At 43.2% G+C, this 22,807-nt stretch overlaps 1 protein-coding gene across 3 annotated transcripts in view; it reads left to right on the top strand.

The window, feature by feature from the left end:
- STK39 (serine/threonine kinase 39) overlaps window positions 1-22,807 on the top strand; it is a 162,569-nt gene that overhangs the window by 121,674 nt on the left and 18,088 nt on the right. For all 3 annotated transcript variants that reach the window (XM_005290401.5, XM_008178422.4, XM_065561797.1), the window contains 2 exons: window positions 3,787-3,839; window positions 5,857-5,925. In XM_005290401.5, the coding sequence (XP_005290458.1) occupies window positions 3,787-3,839; window positions 5,857-5,925 (122 nt within the window). The remainder of the gene's footprint in view (window positions 1-3,786; window positions 3,840-5,856; window positions 5,926-22,807) is intronic.

Raw genomic sequence — 22,807 nt, 5'->3', positions numbered from 1 at the left:
ACTTTAATTATAAGCCTGTTTCCACGTATTCTTACATTTCTTGAATAGTTTGTTCTCAGATGAAAACTTAATTGAGCCGCCCAAATGAAATTTTTTGTTTTTTTGTAAAAAGCTGTGTTAAAAATTGGATTGCTCTTGCTAAGCTATTGGAGCAGGTGAATGGCAGGTGAATGATATCTTACATATTTCAGGTAGTATTCAGAAGTTTATTTTACACTTGGACCACTCAAGCATATTTTAAAGCTATAAACTAACCTCCAGTTTTAGTCCCCAACAAGTACTAGTAGCTTGGACATATTTAGAGAAAGTATATATAGAAATAAGTTATTTAAATTGTTATTAAATCATATTGTGGGTGAAATTCACCTCACCCTGACAAAAAACAAGCTTTGCACAGAGACCAAAGCGTGGACTGTCACGGGCTCACAGATCGTGCCCACTCTTGGCCCAGTGCGGTCTGTGGGGGGAACCCCTTTCAGTGAGACAGCCCTTCTCGGGGGTCCACTCTCTCTCGGGGTCAGGCCCCTCCATCTCCTGGAGCCCCGCACCTCTCTGAGCCGTAGCAGGTCTGTCTCTCGCCGTGGGCCCCCTCAGGGAGTCCACTCACTCTGGACCTCCAGGGCCTCCACCCCCTTCCCCCCCGGGGGTTGATGCAACTCTGTTCTCTAGACCGGAGTGACTCTCAGCCAGCGTAAAACAGGAGGGTTTATTGAGCGTTGAACACAGCACAGGAAACTCTGACCCTCAGGCCTGGCCTCCCTCAGCACAGCACATCCCAGTCTCCCCTGCATCCAGGTGGGCTCTGCCTGCTCCCCCTCTCCAGCCCAGAGCCCCCCTGCTTCCCAGCTGGGCATCTGATGTCACCGGCTTCAGGCCCCACCTCTGTCCATTGTCTTCTTTCCAGGTAAACAGGGTCGTCTGGGCCTCCTCTCCTCTCCGCCCTCTTCTGGCTGGAACTGGCTGGTTAGGTCATGGGGTCCTCTCTTCGCAGCCCATTGTCCTCCCACTGGCCAGAACCGGTTGCAACTCCTGAACTGGGTCTCCGGATAGGGGTGTCCCCCCTCCAGGCCATCAGCTGGGGTCCCAAGTTCCCTCTCCGGTCCTCTGTAACAGCAAACTCCCGCTCACCTCGTTAAACCAGTAACACCCAGGGACCCGGAGTCCCACTCCCTCTGCATGCAAACATTGGAAAACCACGAAAAAAATAAAAAAATCCCCCACTTTGTTACAGTGACAATGGGGCAACACTATGGGCAGGGTGCAGGCCTGCAATGCAGGCACTCTTCCAACTGAACTAACAGCCACAATCACATCACACCTCCTTTTGTCAGGGTTCCTAGCCACTTGGTCCATGTTGAGGGTTGTGTCGCTGGCCTCTTCCACCAGCAATCACCACCCTGCCTCACCCCCAATGTTGTTTTCTGTGCCAGCCTGTTTCTAGCCACAACACCACTCATCTAGTATGTAGGGATGCAGTTCACTCACGTGCACTTACATGCAGCTTTCTTATGGAGCTATACCGCCATATTGGTCACTGTATACGTTCCCCACTAGGGTGCAGTGCATGGATTTTTGCCATGGTTAAACTAAGTCATGGAGCTCAAAAAAGATGCATGGTCTATGCCTGTAATACAGTTTTCAACAAATGCCTAAATCCTTCAGGATCAGGGAAGGAAAAGTGATCCAAGATGAAAGAGCATCCAGTGACTGCAAAGGGCAGGTCAGACCATGTGGGCCCCTAACCTTTTAGATACTTGCATTAACAAGGGCATCTTGCTACTGGCTACCATCTTCTCTCATACTGAACCTGAATCCATGCTGTAGGTTGGGCTGCTTGGAAGGAGTGCACGTTGTGTTAACAGTGACAGAGCAGGTTAGTTGGCATGCCTGAGGAGAGGATGCGGAGAAGAGAGAGTACGGGGACTGAAGTAGTTTGCACGGTTTATACCAAGCATCAACTCCTACCATTGGCTGGATTGTTGTCTATTGTTTCGATTGTGTGTTCTTGAGTCCCGGGACTCTTTTTTATGTGTAGAGACAGCCTAGCATACTGTGGGTGCTACCGCAGGGTGAGTACTAAATAATAAGTGCACACTGTGTTAAACTGAATATCTGATTAAATATCATGTCTCTGTGAAAACACCACCTGATTGTAACACCTTATGCCAAATCACATTAAATTGTGAGAATGGGTTTAAACACAGAAGTCAAATGTAAAATTTATAGTCATGGTTCCCAGAGGAACAATAATGTGCTTTCAGTTAAAAATGCTAAGTTGGAGTCTGAAGATGTTTCTTCGATACTTGACCGTCAGTAGCTATATCCAATTTGGCATTTTGCAAACTATATATCGCCTCAATGGGGCAAGACTACTACTTACAATTAATCATAGCTTGTTTTACTCTTGAAAGTATATTGAATGTAGGCTCCTAAAGAATGAATAGACAATATGGCTTACTTGAGCTACATAAAATAAGTGTTAGGGTGTGTATATTACCAATGAAATCTTGAAAAGTTTTCCAACCAATTTTATTAAACACTATAGAGCGGTTGTGGGCAACTGGCTGCCCGTGAGCCGCACGCACCCCGTCAGGGTAATCCACTGGCGGGCCATGAGACAGTTTGTTTATATTGACCGTCCGCAGGCACAGCCACCCGCAGCTCCCAGTGGCTGCGGTTTGCCGTTCCTGGCCAATGGGCTCTGCAGGAAGTGGTGGCCAGCACGTGAAACCAAAAATAAGGCTTCTTATTGGGTTGTTTACAGTTTTGAATTCCCAAGACTTCCATGTTTTGTACTGTTTCTCGTTAACTGTCAGGCAAGGAGAGGGAAAAACAAAAGAAACCATTTTTCTTGCTCTGTATTTCTGTCCTCAGTGGTAGGTGGGTGGTAGAGAGATGATTTGCTTCTGATGTTATAGTACATATACATTTATATAACTTGATGCTGGGAGACTTCTGTCTTTCAAAACATTGCTTTATTATGTTTTTTGTTTCACTTGAAAACTAACATTATTAGGGTTATATATAGAGTCTGATGTTCATTTTGTATTAGTTTTCTGGGTTTATTCTAGCATGTGGGTCCCTGAAATTTTCTGGCTGAAAATGATGTGACCAAGATTGTTTGTTTAAAGAAAAACTAAATATAATCCACCATAATCACCAAAATATTCTTGTTTCATTGTACAGAGTTTTATTAAGATTTTGTACATCAAGTACTGAAAATTTGAAGTACCATACTGAAATACTGCAGCAATGATTATCCCAACAACTTTAAAGTATGGGCTGTTCCTGTATTGGAGGACTGGAGCTGGGTTTCCCCTCCCCCCCCCCCCATAATAAGTTTGTTTTACTGGATCCGATGCCACTATTTTTTTTAATACTTTAAAAATACATAATTCTGTTGGTTGCTCTTATAAGACCAGTATTTATATAATAATATGGAGATATACCTATCTCATAGAACTGGAAGGGACCCCAAAAGGTCATTGAGTCCAGCCCCCTGCCTTCACTAGCAGGATCAGGTACTGATTTTGCCCCAGATCCCTAAGTGGCCCCCTCAGGGATTGAACTCACAACCCTGGGTTTAGCAGGCCAATGCTCAAACCACTGAGCTACCCATCCTCCCTGTCTGCTTGTATTTTATACTCCAGTTGAGTAACAGTAGAACATAAAACTGTAAAATGCTCTTTATATATTAACAGCAACTTTATAAATAAGTTGAATACACTTGTAATGAAGCACAGCTTATTCAAACTTATTTTAATGTTTCCACTGAATATTTTTCAGGAACTCTAGAAAGGAACTTAATGACATACGATTTGAGTTTACTCCAGGCAGAGGTAAGACGACTGTTAATTAAAATAATTATTTTAGTGCTCAAAAGGGTATTTCAGAATTTATTATTGTTTATGGTTAATATAACTTACCACTCTGAAGTGTTTCCTACTATGCAAAGGTTTTATATTACACTATTTAAACCAAACAAAAATAATGCAGAATATGTAAATTCTAGTGACAAAGTTAGATCTTGAACAGTATAGTAGATACATGATAGACTTTTCGTTTCACTTTTTAATATAGTGAAATATGCAGTATATAGAAAGGTCTCTTTGCAAGGTGACATGAGTTACACCATAAAAATGTACATGCTGTAACAATAAACTGATCATTGTATGAGTGATGGAAAGTAGAGTAAGGTATCCCTGAAAGCACGTGTGGTTATAGTCTGAAATAGTACTCTGAAAATGGCATTGTGAGGGTCCACATTTGAGTCTCTTTTGACTTCCATATAAAACTTGCTCAGTTTTACAAGTGAGAAGTATTTGCCAATTCTGCAAACTCCATCTTTATCTGAAAGTTTAGCTGTATTTCTGGCTTGTGTATCTTCACTAATAATTAAGTTATTGTAATTGGAACTTTAGAATCCAGCTCACTTTTCCAGCTGTATTTGCTTTCTATTGCTAATAGTTGTAAGAAGCCATACAACTGTATTTTTGCAGATATTATTGGTTAAAACACACAGCTGATCGGTTGAGTAAGAAGATACAGTCCACTTAGCCAACATTTGGGCTATAACTGTACTTCAAATTTCACAGCAACAGTTTTCTAAATTGAATAAATACTAAGAGTGCTACTGCCTACAAAGGAATCTAAATTGGAAGGGAAATTATGATTACTTAAAGATGTGTGTTTGGTGTTTTCTTTTGGGTAAAATATACCTATAGTGTAGTGGATGGGATATATAGAGCTATATGCTCTCCTCTCTTATTAATTTAATTTATTTATATAGTGGGATTTTTGCAGTCATTTGTTTTAATATAAGTACACAAACATACCCCCTATCACTGGCAATCATTAAGGAGATCAGCCTCTAGATGATCCCCCAGACAGATCTTTATCTACCTGGATTTCTTACTGACTGTGGCAATGAAAAGAGAGAACAAGGGCTGACCAGGAGCCAGTGCGCTATTCTGACAGGCAGGTAGACACTTTTGTGAACTCCAGGCTATATTACTGCAACTCTCTCTAAGCCTGGGAATGAGTACACAAGCCATGGAAAATGTCCAAATGATCAAAAATATATCAGCCTGCTTACTAAGAAACACCCTCACCCCAGGGTTCCGGTCAGTGACCTGACCTCCCGTTTACAGACAACATTGAGAACAAGGTTGTAGGTCTAAGCTCTGCAGGAGTGGGGATTGAGCTATTTTAGGCACTGTCTCTCTCCTTCCTTAGCCTTGGCTTTCTTCAACAATTGCATCCTTCAGGAATGAAGGAGCTGTACACAGAGTAAGACATTAGTTGAAGATGGTGCTCTTAGTGTCTACTCCAGCTATGGAACTCCCTGATCAGAATGACCTTGAAAATTACAACTTTGAAATCCAAATGAAAGGGCCCATCTCTTCAATGTAGCTCTTTCTTCATAACAATAATAAAGCAAGCTCATCAAGAGAACTTAACGTGATTATCTTTTCTGCCTGGGGAGGAAGAGAGTGAGAATCCCACCGCAACAACCCCCTGTCGTCTTTTGTAAGGTGCTCAGATATTACAATGATGAGTGCAATATAAAATATCTAGTTAGGTAATAAGGGAGAAATGTCAATGCCAGGGAATGATCTTTATGGGCTTCATGAAGAATCAAAATGTTATCTTGTTTCTTGCTGTGCAGAGTATGATGGGCTAATAATCAATGGGAAATTATGGTACCCTTTTTTATCTTTTTGTAATAAAGACCGTTTTGAATTCAAGCACACTTAGCTGGGTGTTTGAAGCTGAAATATATTTTCTTAAATTGCATTGGATTATTGATTTTTATTTTATGGCCACTAATACGTATTCATTTCACCTTTTGGACAGACACGGCAGATGGCGTTTCTCAAGAGCTGTTCTCTGCAGGCCTGGTTGATGGTCACGATGTAGTTATAGGTAAATTACACTTAGTTTGCAATTATGCTTTTGCTAAAACTTGTGCTAAATGGATGTGCCTCTGCATCTTTTTATACAAAATGCATTCTCTACTTTGCTTTCCTTTTCATATATGCACAAGAGAGCCAGCGGTCCACTTTGATATAAATCCTTCCATTATCTCTGGAAGTCAGAACTCCTACTGATTTAACATAGGTTTTGATTTCACCGGGCTGTCTCTCCTGCTGTTATTTTCCAAGCAGTAAGTCATAACTTTTGTGCTAATTCCAATTTTTGTTCAAAAGAAAATTGACTTTTGAATTAGCTAGTTAGGATTTATGGATGAGATTTTTTCAAAAGGGGCTCAGCATTGGCCTAATTCTGCTCTCATAGAAGTCCATAATAAATCTCCCATTGAATTCATGGAGGGAGAGAGAGAGGAATTAGACCAGTCCTGAAAGATTTTAAAAATCCCACCTGATGTCATCAAGCAATTTCTAGTGAAAAGGGAGAATCTCAAAGTGATTAATTGCCCTAGGGTCTTTGGTGATCGCTTCTAAAATATTATACTTGGCAAAACATGATTGGCTAGGAAAGTCTCTTTTCTCTGCAAGTTGGCTCCTCAAAAATTGGATGCAAGAATCCAGTAGCTTCCTCTTTTTACCAGAATAAAGGAATTGTTGAAGAGCATAACAAATGACACTTGTGACTGGAACATCATTAAAAAATATTAGAGGCTTACCTCTCACGTGATGTATATATGGTACTGGTAACACTATGTAGAATTGAATTACTGCACCAGTGTCAGAATCAAAGCAGTCAAGGAACATTCACACCCATCAAATATTGGTTCAGATGAGTTGCTTGTCCAGGTTACCTAGTGGGTTCAACTCCTGGTCCTTGCATGGCTGTCCTTCCTCACCACGTTTGTCCACTTGGCTGGATCCCCGTACCCTCCATGATCCAATTTCCTACATCTAAGTACAAAAAAGTTCTGCTTGAGGGTTTTTAGCCTCATCACCTACCTAAAAGAGGCTACTCAGATACTTTATCAAAATCTAACTCGCTGAAGTATTTTAGGAAGGAAACTGATATTCCAGTGCTATTGTATAAACAAAGTCCATGTTTGTTTTGGCTGGGACTGGGAAGCTGAAAAAGAAGCCATACCCGCTTTACATATAAACAGACAATTTCAGTCTCCATAGCTGTCAACCAGGAGTATGATTCCTTTCTGACTCAGTCCCCAAATTCAGCTGCCATTCCCTGCTGCTTCTCCCAGTGTCACCCAGCTCTTTTCTCCATTTTTCTCACAGCAGAAGTGGGAGGTTGCCAGAATTGCAGCCATTTCTCTCTGCATGCAAAGTCTCAAGCCTAATGTTTCAACTTGGCCCCATGAAAAATAATCCCTTGCCTTCTAGCCCTCCCCTTTGCTTTAGAGATGGCATATGGATGGGATGGAGAAAACTGTACAGATCCTAGGGGACAGGAAGGCATATTTGAAAATCAGTATTTGAAAATCAGTAAGCTCAAACTTGCACCTGGGTAAGCTGGAAGCTGGCTCCTCTTACGTGGTGTGCTGGCTGCATTCACTGGTGCTCCTTCTCTTGTATCTCAGCAACACAGACTAAATTTAGGCCTCCCAGTCCCTGAAAACTGGAGCCTGAGGTACCATAGGGGCTGCAGGGATTGGGACATGTACCACTGAACAAACGCTAAATTCACAACTTTAAACATTCAATCAACTTGTTGTTCCTCTTTGGATAAATAGAGACATTATCCAGCTAATCAGTAAAAAAAAATAGATTATCGTGTTTTAACCTTATTTTGGACTGCACCAGAGAGTTTGATATTTTTAATACATTGGGGATCTTGATCTTTATTGTTCTCCCTATCTATATGATTGTTTCTTGGTATACCATAGTCTGTCTCATATTGGAGGGGAAAGCCATTTGTGTAGCTGTTGGACATTTCATGACTGTACTAAAATCCTGTACGAATGAATTAATTCCAAGTAATAGTATGTCTGGTAAAACTAAATCAAGTCCTTACTTTGAATCCTGTAGATGCTGATCTTTGCGCTACATTTTTTAAAATTTTGCATGTAGTATTTCATAATGTCTGCTCATTTTGTGCAGCATTTTAACATTCCAGAAATTTGTAGACAGAACAGTATGCTTCTGGAATGTGGCTTACTGTTTTCATATCTCACTGATGCGCACACACACATCCTGCAAACTTTGTTTTGCTTCTGCACAAAAATATAAAAATTAAATTTGAGTTAGATTAAGGTCCATTTACCTCCTCCAAAATAACCAAACCAAAAACCATCCCGGATGCAGATATGCACATATATAAATCTGCAGATTTGTAGGGCTCTAGATACAAAATTGCGGATCCACGTCGATCAGCAAACATGGTCCACGGGTATCCGGATGTTGATATCTACAGATTTGTAGGGCTCTACAAATTTTCATCTCACTGAGATTTTATAGCATGGGGGGAAAAAGTCCTGTAAATAGTGATTGGTAGATGGAAAAGAACAGTGGATGTTATGCCCATTACTAGAAGCAGTAGTGAATGTAATACTGGATCCAGAGAAACTTGGACTTCAGGTTTCATGTCCAGATGTTATGTATATTTCAATTCATTCTTTAACCATGCTTTAAGGGATTGTCCAGTCTTGTCCAAAAAATATAGTCAGGAGCACAAACTGAGTGTTATGCTTGTACACCTGAATAATAGATTTACCACGGGTCTTTTAACTGCCATGCCTCCTGTAAGAAAATAAAAAACAGCATTAAATCATTTGAACTGAGAACTGAAAAATGGATTTCCCAGAGTAGGTTAAAAGAAATTGAGCAAAACTTGTTCCACTAACTCGAATACTGGAGGAATTAATTTAACCCATTTGGGTTTTAAAAACAAGCTGAAATCCTGACGGGAAGATGGTCCTGAACGTGTAAATCTGTTTAGGAAGCTCATTTGTTGTGCATGTCTTGATATTGCCTTGACTTTTTCAAAATAAAAGGCTTAAAATCTTCCTGTGTGTGGGGGGGTGGGGGAGCTATGGCAGGGATAGTAGCTCGGTTAACCTTGCTTCAGCAGAGGACCTGGTTCCATTAGCTTCCAGATTGAATGCAGCTGATAAATTGTTTCACTTTTTAGCTGAAGCATGCACAAATTCAGCCTGTAAATAATGTGCATGAAAACAAAGCTGAGTTCTGTGAAAGCCTTGTGAAACTTGATCTTTTCATAGCTCCTTTTTATAAATCTGAGGAGCTGTAGAGTTGGAAAATCAGGGACACATGTGATTAGTATCAGGATAGACAGTTTCTTGGCATAACCTGTTCCTGAAGGATTGTTGGAACTGTGCTCATCAAAGACAGTTGCAGAAAGTGTGGCAACTGCATGTGAATAAAAGCTGTTACTGGGGTTCATTTGGCATGTATCCTTTCACAGCATTTGCTGTTAACTCTCAACATTTTTCACCTCCTGAGTGCTACTGGATTTGCTTCAGTTAACATGGGCTTCAGAGGAAGATTTTGAACTGAAATAAGGGTGTCAAGGATAAGATATGCTGTACTGGCAATAGGCGGAGAAGAGCAGACCCCAGTGGCTGAGAAGGAGAAGCCACCTGCCCCTAAGACTTGGATGCTCACACTACCACACCTAAGAGAAGGAGATGTAAGGTGGTGGATGCACAGAGGCATCCATCTGCTGACCTGACGACATCTTGGGAAGTGTGCTGCCTGCTCGGAGCCCTCATCCAAGACATCACAGAGTGATGAGGCTCATTGGACCTCTGACCACTACCCCATGATGTTCAACCATGTGGGCACCAAGGATACCATCTGGTATAACCCAAAGCAGATGAGTAGGATGAGATTAAGGGCCCAGGCAAGAATATGCATCCTAGAGATGAATGCATGGCTGTGCAGGGGGTATTGACAGAAGATGTTGGCTTCCTAGACCATGGGATGCTGTTCCAGGAAAGAGGATTACTGGGAAGAGATGAGGCCCACCTGACCAGGAAGGGAAAGAGCACCTTCAGACACTGGCTCATCAACCTAGGGAGGAGGGATTTAAATTAGGTTCAAAGGGGGAAGCTGACAAAAGCCTATGTGTAAGTATGAAAAAGGTGTCCTTAGAGGGCTAGATTTTGGGATGGGTGAGGGAGGAGAGGAATGGAAAAGTAGGGTCATAGGAACATCAAGAGAGAAAACAGTGGGGGAATCTGCACAACATATTAGATGTCTATACACACCCGCAAGGCATATGGGGGATAAACAGGAAAAACAAGTATTAGTACATAAGCTAAATTATGACTTGGCATCAGAGAGACTTAGTGGGATAAAGTTTAATGACTGAAATATTGGCATAGTTTGTTCAGGAAGGACAAGTAGCGAAAAAAGGAGGTGTTGCATATACATAAAGAATATATACACTTGTTGTTTGAGTGATGGTCCCATGTATTCCACACATGGGCATGTATACGTGCCATGCACCTCAGTCCAGAGATTGTAGGCCAAGACGACCCTCTCGAGAAACATTCCACCATCAGCCTCTGCTCAAGCAGCAGAGGGTTCACGGGTCTCAATTTTCAGCCCCCACTACTACTGTGACCTCTACTTGTTCCTAGTCAAGAACCACCCAGTGTTACTGATGCCAAACACTTCTATCCCTCCCCAATCTTTGGGGTAATCTCTCACTTTTTGCCCACAAGTGGGACTCTGTCATGACAGACAGTTGAGTTCTAGAAATTATTAACTGTGATTACTCCATTGAATTTCTCTCCCTTCCTCCCCACAAACCTCCTTCCCTCTTCCTCTTCAGGGACCACTCAAAAGGAGATTCTTCAGCAGGAATAGATTCACTCTTCAGGGACCAATAGAACAAGGGCCACCTCAGTTTCAAGGGAGAGGGTTCTATTCCCCATACTTCTTAATCACCCCCAAAAATGGAGGATGGAGACCCATTCTAGACATTCAACAGTTGAACATCTTTATTTGAAAGTCAAAATTCAGAAAGTCAAAATACACTAGCATCAATAATTCCCTCCCTAGAGGAGGGAATCGGATTCACGCCTCTCAACATGGCTGCCTATATTTGTATAGACAGTCATCTATCCCATAAAAAGTTTCTCCGATTCCTGGTAGGTCAGGAACACGATCAGCTCAGAGTCTTTTCCTTTGGATTCGCCACAGCGCGCAGAATATTCATAAGGGTTTTCTCTGTGGTGGCAGACCAAATGAGATGTCACGATTACAGAATTTTCCCATATTTGGACAATTGGCTCCTAATAGGTTTCCAGCCACAAGGTTAAATCCGTGACTTTGTTCCTGCTCCATCTTCTAGCAGTACTGGGGGTCTGTGTGAACAAATAAAAGTCCATTTTGACCCCCCCACACACACAGACAAACTTTACTGGGGCAATGCTGGATTCAGTTTCAGCAAGATCTTTTCTCCCCACGGAAAGATTTCAGTGAGAAGTCTGATAACACAGGCTACTTGCAGACCAAAGACTATAGTGAAAATATGCCTTTCTCTATTAGGCCATGTGTCTTCATGTACTTATGTGACACCATTCACCAGACTTCATCTGTGCTGCCTGCAGGCCTTTCTCTGGTCTGTCTGCTCACCAGACAAAGACTGTATGTCATTACCTCTCTTACCTGGTGGTCGAACCCAAAACAAGTGTGAGTAGGAGTCACATTCAACACTCCCACCCCCAGTGCCACCACCACAACAGAGGCAGCCCTTCTGGGTTGGGGCACTCACCTGAATGATCACACTGTACAGGGCATTTGGACCCCATGGGAGGCTAGACTGCACGTCAACCTGCTAGAACTGAGTGTGATCCACCTGGCCAGCAGGTCTTTCTCCTGCTTATAGTCACTCCATATCCAAGTAATATTGGACAACATCACCACATTCTTTATATAAACAAGCAGGATGGAGCAAGATCCCTTCCCCTTTGCCTGGAAGCAGTCAGGCTTCAGAATTGATGCATCAGAAACCACATCACTGGATAGCCACATACCTACCAAGTGTTCACTATTCTTTAGCAAGCAACCTAGTTAGGCACTTCTGTGCAGATCACAAGTGGGGAATACACAGCTCTGTCCTGAGTGATATGTTCACTCTGTGGGGAATACCTCAATGGGTTCTCTTTGCATCCCAACAAACAGGATATTTCCCCTGTACCTCTCCAGAACAGCTATGGGCCACGACTCCCAAGGTGATGCTTTCCTGTTGTCATGGACAGACCAACTCCAATATACCTTTCCACCCACTCTCCTGCTACCACAGGTCTTGAGAAAGATTTGTCCTGACTGGGTCAGAGTCATTCTCATAGCACCCAACTGCCCCAGAGAATTTTGGTTCCCAGAATTTTGAGAATGTCAGCCTGTCCTCCTCTCAGGGTCTGTCCCTTCTGAGATCACCTAACTCAGGAAGATTGCAAAATCAGACACTCCAGTTCAGATCCACTTCACCTGATGGCCTGGCATTTGGATGGGCATCAGATCTAGAATGCTCATGTTCAGAGGCCATTCAAGCCATTCTTACTCAAAGTAAGAAAGATTCAATTAGGAACTGCTTCCTAGCTAAATGGAAACATTTCTCTACTTGGGAACAGTGCAATCAGTCATCTTCAGACTCTGAAGATATCTCAGTCAATTTAGATTATGTCTGGTCATTGAAGAACTCGGGTCTTTTCATTAGCTCGTTGCGGGTCTATCTTGCAGTAATCAGTGCTTTCTTCCTCTAGTAGACAGGGTTCTGTTTACTCACCCAACTCAGAAATCAGAGTTAGGAGCAAGATGTAGGGCCAAGGTAGATAACAGTGATGTGTTACTGATTCTATACAGTAGAGGCTTTCAAAAAGGACTCAATCAAAGCTCACTAACAAACTGTTAATGCATGCCAGCAGGGTCCACTCAGACTGTAGCAGGTTAGTGTTGTGTAGATTCACACCCCAGCTTGCCGCAAACTAAATGGTTGTGTAGAAGAGCCTTAAATTATTAAAGCTTGCCATATGCCATTCAACTGATTTAGCTTGGACAGTAGGCCAGCTTGCTACTTGGATATATTTAGCCAAACTAAACTTTTAAGCTATTGGCTTGACAATGGTCAAGCAGCTCAAATATGAGTAAGCTTTGTGGCAATTTCTCATTTAAAAAAATAGCAACTCAATTCAGAAACACGTTTGGCACGGTTTGTCAATCTATAGTCCCCTCCATTTTTTTAAGGGAATGTTTTGTCTTCTATGAAGCCAGTGGAATTATATATTTCTGCAACAGCTCAAAAGTGTACTATTTTATGTGCTAGAGCCTAGCTTCAATTAAATCCCCCAAAGTCAAGATGCTCTTACAGTTATTAGCATGTCCCTTTCTGCCCACCAAAAATGAAACAAAACCAAAACACCCTGATAAGGGCTTGGTGATGAGATATACAATTGTGGATCAGTGTGTTAATGACACGATCCTGTGTTCAGAAATGATTGCCAAGAGACCTCCATATAGATTTTGAACAGCATAGAGGAGAGGATAGTCTGATACATATCAGATATTTGATGCACTTGTTCACTACCACTTGTTTGACTCCTATTTGCCAGATGATATAATCAGAACCAAGCAACATCACTTAGTCACCAGAATAACAACTTTTCTTCAAGAATATCAAAAATTTCTTACTGAGAAGTCTACTATGTCAGAAAGAGCCAACTGAGTAATATGTAGATAATATTTGGAATGGGCAACACTAATCATTTCTTTATCTACATCTGTTACATTCTCTTGTAAGAAGTTTGAAGCCATTTGGAGAGTATTGTTTGAATCTCGTTTCTACACCTGCCCTTTCATTAATACCAACTTAAAATATTGCAATATGGCATGGTTTCTTTTTCACTTGGGTGCTGATTCACATTCAGCAAAGGTTGTAAGAACTGCTGCAATAAGTAGGTGAGGTTGAAAGCCTTACATCTAGAGTAAAAGATTGTTGGATTCAAAGACAAGTGTGCTGGCCACACCAAAGAATGGGTGCTGGACCAACTTCACAGTGGCTTCGCCATAAGAAATACTGAGTAATAAAGAATAGTATTGATGGCTCTCTATTAACCTTAGTGTCATAGAAATTAGAAAATGAAAAGACTACTGGTCTCCCCCCTTCTACTGATAAATTATTCCCTACAATATTTTACTGTTTATGTGTTTAATTTTATTTACTTTGTCCAGTCTAGTTTCAAATGTCTCACATGCTAGAGCTTCTGCTTCTTCCCTTTTGAATAGTTTATTCATTTTTAGCATCAGAATTTCCCTTCCCTCCTTTGCTTACCTCCTTTTCTACCCACTGACTTCTGGTAAATAGTCCCTTATGCTCAGGTTAATAATTCCTCTCTCTCCTTTGTGTTTATTCCATCATTCAAGTATCTGAAGCTAGTCCTAGGTAGCGTAAGCCCTGGGGATTCAGGTAAGGTTGGTGGCAGCCATGACTACCCTTTGTCTTGGTTTTTGCTCTACTGTTATGCATTAAGGTCTAAATTGGAGGATAGTGCATATGACAGGCCAAGCACTGAGTCTGCTAGGCACACTAGAGAACACCAAAGTGAAGCAGTGGCAGTAGTACTACCAACCTTCCATATAAAAAGAGAAAAAGCTGTCCCCATCTTTGCTCCAACTATCTCCATCCAACAATTCTGTTACTTTCTCCTTCCATGACTTAATGCTTCAGGGCTTGCAGCCTAAAATCTGATCAGCTTTTTTTTTTTTTTTTTTTTTTTTTGTACCGTATCTCATTGCAAACTCTTATCTAACTATTTGACCGATCACCACAAGTTTCATTCTTAGATTCGTTGCACTGAGACTATTTCAATCATTCATTTTGTTTGCAAGTCAGTCTTTTGTGATATATCTGCCATACCACAAAAGCTATTTTTTGTCATGAAATTCTGTCCAGGGAATTGCTCTCTTAGTAAATGAATAGTGGTTTTGCTTGTTTGTCTGGAGAGGTAAAAGCAGAAGTGTTCGTGTTAATCCACATGTGATTTTTTTTTTTTTTTTTTTTTTTTTTTTTTAGAAAAGGTTGTTAGTTTTGAGATACATAGACCACATGATGCATAAAGACTTTGTATAGTACTTTAGGCAGCTTGATCACTCAGTAGAATGATACGGCTTTGAAGGATATCAAAAGGTAGAGTCTTCTCTTCGTTCAAGAATCCTGTAGGGATTCATTTGTAACTTATCTTATGCTTGTCTGCTTCAACCAAAGGATCCAAAAGTGAAAGTTCAGTATGTTAATTTACTCTTCTTAACCTCTTCCTATAACAGCATTTGAAGTTGTAGGCACACAAAAATGCCACACAGTTCCTTGTGGCTTGCCCTTTTTGCTTCTATAGTTTCCCCCCCCCCCCCCTTTGGCTTTGTTTATCCCCATCTTCATCTTTAAAAAAAAAAAAATCTACTTATCAGCTGAACTTAGTGATGCTTTTTGTTCACTTAATTCTAGCCTACCACCTTTCTTTCTGTAATCAGAAAAGCGATTGTGCTGAAAGTAAGTTTCTTACAGTTATTTATGAAAAGCTACAACATTGCTAGAAGTACCTAATTTGGGTAGCACTACTTTCTGAAAGCCTGAAGCTTCACAGGTTCTTCATTAATATCTTCATTGCATCTCAAATCCCTGCTAATTTTGGTAGTCTTGAGGACTTTGTTGAAGTTTTGTTAAATAGTTTTGTTGTTGTTGTTCAAGCTTTATACTTGTATAGAGTAAAGTTGTAATATCCGTTCCATTCCTCAATTCTCCTGCCATTGTGTAGTACCTATCAAATATATAGATACTCCATAAGGATCCTAATGACAGACCAAAGAAACTCAATCGCTAGAAAATTGGTTTTAATCTCTGTTTCTGGTTGGAACAGACTGTTCTGGAGAGCAGTCTTATTTATCTCTCTCCTGACCTACAGCTAATTTTACTTGAGCTATTTTATAGTAAGTATTGTCATCTCAACACAGTCACGTAACTCCCATTAGCTTTAATAAGAGATGTGCACACATTATTGATAGACTAGCCCCTAAGGATTTTATAGATAACTAGGAGCTTAAATATTTCAACACATCCAGCTCATTTAAATCCTAACACACTGAAGGGTGACTCATAATGACTAGACTCTTGGGGATTCAGAGAGCATCAAATACAGCCTTAGGTGGTCAAACCTTGCATCTAATTGCTCCTTCAAAGAAGAAAAATCTGAATATTATGCCTTGTTAATTATGTAAGCTGTGTATAAAATGTCTTTGATACTGAAGAACTTTATGTTCATTGAAATATGTTCTGTATTAATTTCAAGGGTCAAGAGAGTTCAGGGTGTTAAACTCATTGTCCAACATAAAAACAGAGATGCAATGAATTCTGGGGGGGTTTCCTACAGAAACCCTAGCTAGCTTACTCAATTTCTTGGTAAACATGCAAAAGCATTTGTTCTAAAGTTGAAAGACAAGAAAGAACAAGATATTAAAACTAGGGTTACCATTTGTCCGGATTCCCCCGGACATGTCTGGCTTTTTGAGCTAAAAATAGCGTCCGGGGGGAATTTGTAAATGTCTGGACTTCACACACACACACACACACACACACACACACACACACACACACACACACACACACACACACACACACACACACACACACACACACCCCCCATGCAGAGCGCGCGCGGCTAACAGGGCAGCCGGCCAGATGGTGCCACTTACATGGGTCTCTGACAGCCAGAGAGAGCTCCTCCTCCTCTCCCCTGCAGCAGAGATCCCTCCCTCCCTCCCTGCATTCGCAGATCGCCTCCGGCAGTCTGGAGCTCCTCCCCCACTCCCCAGCGTGCCGGGACGAACTGCTCCAGCCGTTCCTGAGCAAGTTCACAGAGACATTAGGCGAAGGCCAACAACAAGGGAGCGAGGGGGTCGGAGAAGGGGCAGGGAGGTTCTGGAGGGGGCAGTCAAGAGACTGGGGGGGTCGGGAGTTCGGGGGGGGCTTTCTGGGGGTGGGGATGTGGATAAGGTTTTGGGCAGTCAGGGTACAGGTAGGGGGTAGGGTGCTGGGGGGCATTTGGGGGGGGTCTTAAGAGGGGGCAGTTAGGGGACAAGGAACAGGGAGGCTTAGGTAGGGGGTGGGGTTCTGGAGGGCAGTTAGGAGCAGGGGTCCCAGGAGGGGGCAGTCAGGGGACAAGGAGCCGGGGGGGGGGTGTTTGGGAGTTCTGGGGGCGGGGGGCTGTCAGGTGGCAGGGGTGGGGAGAGGGATCGGAGCAGTCAGGAGACGGGGAGCAGAGGGGTTTAGATGGGTCGGGAGTTCTGGGGGGGGCTGTCAGGGGGTGGAGAGTGGTTGGATGGGGCGTGGGAGTCCCAGGCGTCTGTCTGGGGGTGGGGGTGGGGGTGTGGATAAGGGTTGGGGCAGTCAGTGTACAGGTAGGGGGTAGAGTCCTAGGGGGCCAGTTAGGATGGGGGGAGGGTCTCAGGAGGGGGCAGTCCGGGGACAAGAGGCAGGGAGGCTTAGGTAGGGGGTGGAGTCCTGGGGGGCAGTTAGGGGCAGGGGTCCCAGGAGGGGGCAGTCAGGGGACAAGGAGCGGGGGGAGGGTTGGGGGTTCTGAGGGGGGAAAGTGGGAGGGGCGGGGCTAGGGCAGGATGGGGCGGGGCTGGGGAGGGGCGGGGCTAGGGCAGGATGGGGCGGGGCGGGGCTAGTGCGGGGCTTCTCCCGTCCTCTTTTTTTGCTTGCTGAAATATGGTAACCCTATTAAAACAAGTGTTTATGTTGAAACTGAATGATTAGGCAAAACAAAATTAAACCTTTAAAGCCCGTCTTCTTTTTAGATATAAAATATTAGCCCCTGTTGAAAAGGAAAGAGTTAATTTTACTTACAATTCTGATGTGTAAAGAATATTCACTTTTCCTGTTTCTAACAGACAGACTGACCCAAGGTGAAAGGAGAGAGGGGATGGCAAAGGTGGGGGAAATATGGCTTTTGGTGATGTCTTTAGAACACTGAATGGCTGGTCAGTCACGAATGGATACTTTGCCTGACAGGTCAACCACAGTACCTATTGCGTGGACCCTGGTTCACATTCTGGTCAGGGACATCATGTGGTTGGACCTTTTCTCCTTAGGTACAGTAGGATTGTGGTCATCTCATCTCACTGTGCTGATGCAATGCAGTTTATTTCAGCATTTGATGAAAAGTCAATAAAATAAGAGGAAGGAAGGGGAGAAAGTTCCAAAAGGAATGGAACAGAACAGGCTCTTATGTGCCTTTACAGTACTGGCAATTAGGTATCCACACTGATGGCCTGAGGAATGGATGTCAGGATAATAGGATTTTCAGGACTCACAAGTGAAAAAGAAAGTTCCTTGAAGAGCAAAACTTAATAGCCTTCTCTCAGGAAGAAAGTCTTTCAGGCTCATTTTCTGCTCCTTCTGTCTTGGGGTCAAGGAAAATAGGATGAGACCAGGTGAGCTGGGATGTCAAATGGGACGGAAGAGAGGAGCATGTTTTGTTTTTTGTTTTGTTTTGTTCTTTTCTTTTAAAATCTCTTTTTAAGAAACCCAAAATGGGAAAAGTAGGCTGTTCATCCTCATTATTTTGTCCACCAGTTATACCCAATAGCCAACATACTAACTTCTAGCTACACATTTCCTGGTTTTTAACCAGCATAATTTTAACACTGTCACGGGCAGGCTGTGGGCAAGCAGGGACTGTGGTCGCAGGTCAGGAGTCAGCTGGATCAGGATATCAGGGGGTCAGAAGTAGGAGACAAACTGGAGGATAGAACCATGAATCAGACACCAGGAGTTGTGCCAGGCCAAGATGTCAGAAAATCAAGCCAGAGGCGCAGGAAAAGGAAGCACAAGGCACACAGTCCAGAATAGGGTGGAGCCCAGTTGTTCAGACAGCTTCTTGTTCCTCCTGCTGGCTTAAGTAGGGTCAGCAGGCCAGTCAGCTGCTCTGGAACTTCACCAATAGGACTGAAGGGGCAGAGCCTCAAACTAGAGCTGGGCTTCATAGTCCCAGGTATGCACGTGTCAGCAGGTTGGAGCGTGGCTGCTCCTATAAACTCTGTGAAAACAATTGTCACAATTTGAATCTGTTTGTTTTGCTTATAATATGAGGAATACATTGCTATGAGTCACTGGTATCATATATTACTTACCCGGTACTTAATCTTGAGTATTTTTTGTTTTTGACCCCCTAACCAATACCATGTTGCTAGAATTGCTTGAACACTAGGTATAGTTCTAGCACCAAAATTATTTCATGTTCACATTTGATATAATGTTCCTATTCAATGGAATATACTCTGTTCTCAATAGATGGAAAACTTTCTAGCAGCTATTGCTTGCATACTACTTTGGTTCAGTCCTGAGTTCGCGTCTTTCTGCCTGCGACTTCTGGGTATTAAGGAATTTGAGGACTACCATTTTTACATAATCTCTAGATTTGATGCAGTTCAAGTGGGGATGAATATTTCAGAGGTTCCTATCTGTCAGAACTGTCTTTAAGCAATGCAAACATGGATTTGCAACCTTCCTACTACATAAGGCTGGCAAGAATTCAACATTTTTATCCCACCATTTCCTGTTTAAGAAGACTTACTGTCAATATCTGTTTCCAACAGGACCAGATTCAAACCTCCCCTTACAGTTTGCGACTAGGATGTGCATTTGGGTTATAGATTGTTTCAGCATTTAATCTTTTGGAGACTTGATATCTGTCCTCTCACTGTACACATACCACACACACACACACACACACACACGAAATTAATGCTCTGTAGAAAATGCCAGCATTTTAAGAATTAAACATCACGGGCAAACTTTTTTCATCCATACAATATCTCCAAAAACACACACTTTAATCTGATAATTGTGTTGAACTTTATTCACTTGGAGTTGAGCATTTTAGTTGCTGGGGCTGCTGCTGTCTTCCCTGTATTGACTTCAGCTCATGCAACATCTAGTTGCTCCTCTTAGACTCCTTGGAGAGAAAAAAAAAATACGGTCACGAAGTCTATTGGCTCCTTGTCATACAGCACACTGATTTTAGGATATTTTTTTCCCCACTGTTTAGCTGGACTGCTCCTCTATTTGTCTGTTTTGACCTCAAAGCTTTCATGAGTCCGCTTCTCAAAACAAAATGTAGTGCACCTAAGATTCAGCTGTCTACTAGTAGTGACACAATGTTCTAATCTCTTGCTAAATTTTGGAATATACACACATACAGAGAGCATGAACAGGTGGGAGTTGTCTTACCAACTCTGAGAGGCCAAGTAAGTAAGAGAGAAATTTTTTTTTAAAGTAATAATCAAGCTAGCCCAGTACAGACAGTTTGATAAGAAGTGTGAGAATGCTTACAAGGGGAGATAGACACTTCTTATCAAACTGTCTGTACTGGGCTAGCTTGATTATCACTTCAAAAGTTTTTTTTTCTCTTACTTAATTGGCCTCTCAGTGTTGGTAAGACAACTCCCACCTGTTCATGCTTTCTGTATGTGTGTATATATATCTCCTCAATATATGTTCCACTCTATATGCATCCGAAGAAGTGGGCAGTAGCCCACGAAAGCTTATGCTCTAATAAATTTTAGTCTCTAAGGTGCCACAAGTACTCCTGTTCTTTTTGAGGATACAGACTAACACGGCTGCTACTCTGAAAGGTTAGCCAGGTGTATTAAGTTTTTGGCTTCTTTTGAAACAGGATACCAGACTTGATTAGTCTGCCCTGGGTTGGCCAGTTTCTAAGAATTCCCCCCCCCCCCCCCCCCCCCCCCCCGTGCCCCAGTAACTTTGGTTGTCTTCAGCAAACCCTTTCAGTGACTTCACCCTATGTAAGAGAGAAACCGATTAATACACTCTCTGAAAGTGGTTTTACTACTCACTGCCTTAGGGCCAAATTGTAACCTGACTTACATTCTGTGCAAACCCAGGGAACCCAATGGAGTTGCACAGCCTTTAAATCAGGGCAGGACCTGTCCCTTATTAGTATTAGAATAGCTTGCGCTAATGTATATTCCATAATTTTATGTATATATTTCTAGGCCTTGTTTGTCCGCCTTTTACTCCTGTCAAACATTGTGCAGATTTTCTTCAGTGTATTATTGATGATCACCACCAAGTCTTTCCCACTCTGGTTAGTATTCAGTATCCTGCTTCCGTGTAGGCCACAGCCTTTGATTCTTTGTGGTGACTAGTGTGTTGCCTTATCCTTTATCTTAAAGTACACAGCAGGGATCATGTCCTCTTGTGTTTGTTCTGCTATAGTGCTGTTAGTTGGCAAAAACACATTCTATAGTCTCCAGAAGTGTCACCCTCTACTAATCAGTTACAATTGGTATTTGCTCCTTTTCTGTACAAGCAAAAGATTGGTGCATATTGGGCAATACTAAATCCAATTAATGTAAAGGGCTGAATTTCTGGGTACTTCTGTAATATAAATAATCTTTTGAGCTGTCCGAGCCATTTATCACTATGGAATTTTCTTCCCAGTCAGCTAGTTTAGTCCCTTATGTATATGCACAGGAAAAACTACAATAATCCTAGATGGCCCTTCCTCCACTTCACTGTTCCTCTTCAGCCAAAACTGCTTTGGCTCTCTCTAATTCTTCTTCGAGGCGGGGCATGTACCAGTCTCCCAGGTTCAAGCCCTGCTCGGACTGCAGCAGGCCTATGCCTGTGAGTGACCCCCACAGCAGCTTCCTTAAGTGCCTGGGGGAGTCACATGTTAAGGAGCGGTGCCGGATCTGCAAAAACTTTTGGCCCCGCATCCAGAAAGAGTGGGACGTCTGCCTCAGTGCTGTCCTGATGGAGTCCGCCCTCCACCTGACTTCCGACCCCTCTGGGCAGGTCGCACCGAGTGCCTCAGCCTCCATGCACAGTCCACCACCGGCACCTGACTCCTCCTGGCACCTTTCGCCATCACCGGTGCCGAAGAGGAAGGCCAGGAAGCGCTCCCCGGCACCGAGCAAGAAGGCCCAGCAGTCATCTATCAAGGGACGCAGCACTGCCCACCAGACTGCTCTGGAGCCACGCGATCGTGCCTCCCCTGCTGGGGCACACACATTATTGATAGACTAGCCCCTAAGGATTTTATAGATAACTAGGAGCTTAAATATTTCAACACATCCAGCTCATTTAGATCCTAACACACTGAAGGGTCTGCCACCGACTCTTGGGAGCAGTATGGGACCCGCACTCTTGCCTGCACCTTCATGATCCCAGGCTCCCGCGGTGCAGAGAGAGCACAGTCTCCACCTGCTCCAGTGACGACCCCGATGCCGCAGGACCTGGCTAAGGCTCCCCAAGAGGGCAAGCCCGCTGTTAAGATCCTCAGGGCACAGGAGAACGATGCCGGTCGCTGGACAGAAGGCATCGCTCTTCGTTGCCACGTTCAGAATCCCGGGGCAGGTCGCTGGTTGCCCAAGTGAGCTTCCAGATCCCCGCGGCGCTACTCTCCGGCACAGGGCCAACGCTCCCCTTACTATTCCTGGCACCGCTCGCTGTCTTGACTATTGTCCTCCAGGTGTCGGTCCCAGTCACCAGAATGGTGGGAATGGTCCTGGTTCCAGTCCCCCCGGCACTGGTACTTCTCTCCATGGTACAGTTCCCGTTCAGTCATGCCCAGGCAACGGTCACCTGTAGCCACGTCCAGCAAACAAACTCAAGCATCGACAGCTCCTCCCTGGTCACTAGAAGGGGGTTCCTCCGGTACGGAGGACCAGTTCAGCCCGTCCCCACGGTCTCATCGGTGTGACTGGGCACTGGAGCCTGTTCCCTCATCAGCAGCACCGCAATGGCAGCATGGCCAGTGGCCAGCGCAGTGGCCTTATTGAAGCATGTGGACCCATACCAGTAGTGACACTCCTCCTTC

Source organism: Chrysemys picta, chromosome 11, assembly GCF_011386835.1.
Source record: "Chrysemys picta bellii isolate R12L10 chromosome 11, ASM1138683v2, whole genome shotgun sequence".
NCBI lineage: Eukaryota > Metazoa > Chordata > Testudines > Emydidae > Chrysemys > Chrysemys picta.
The sequence above is the reverse complement of the archived record's forward strand: the minus strand, read 5'-3'. Positions and strand labels throughout refer to the sequence as shown.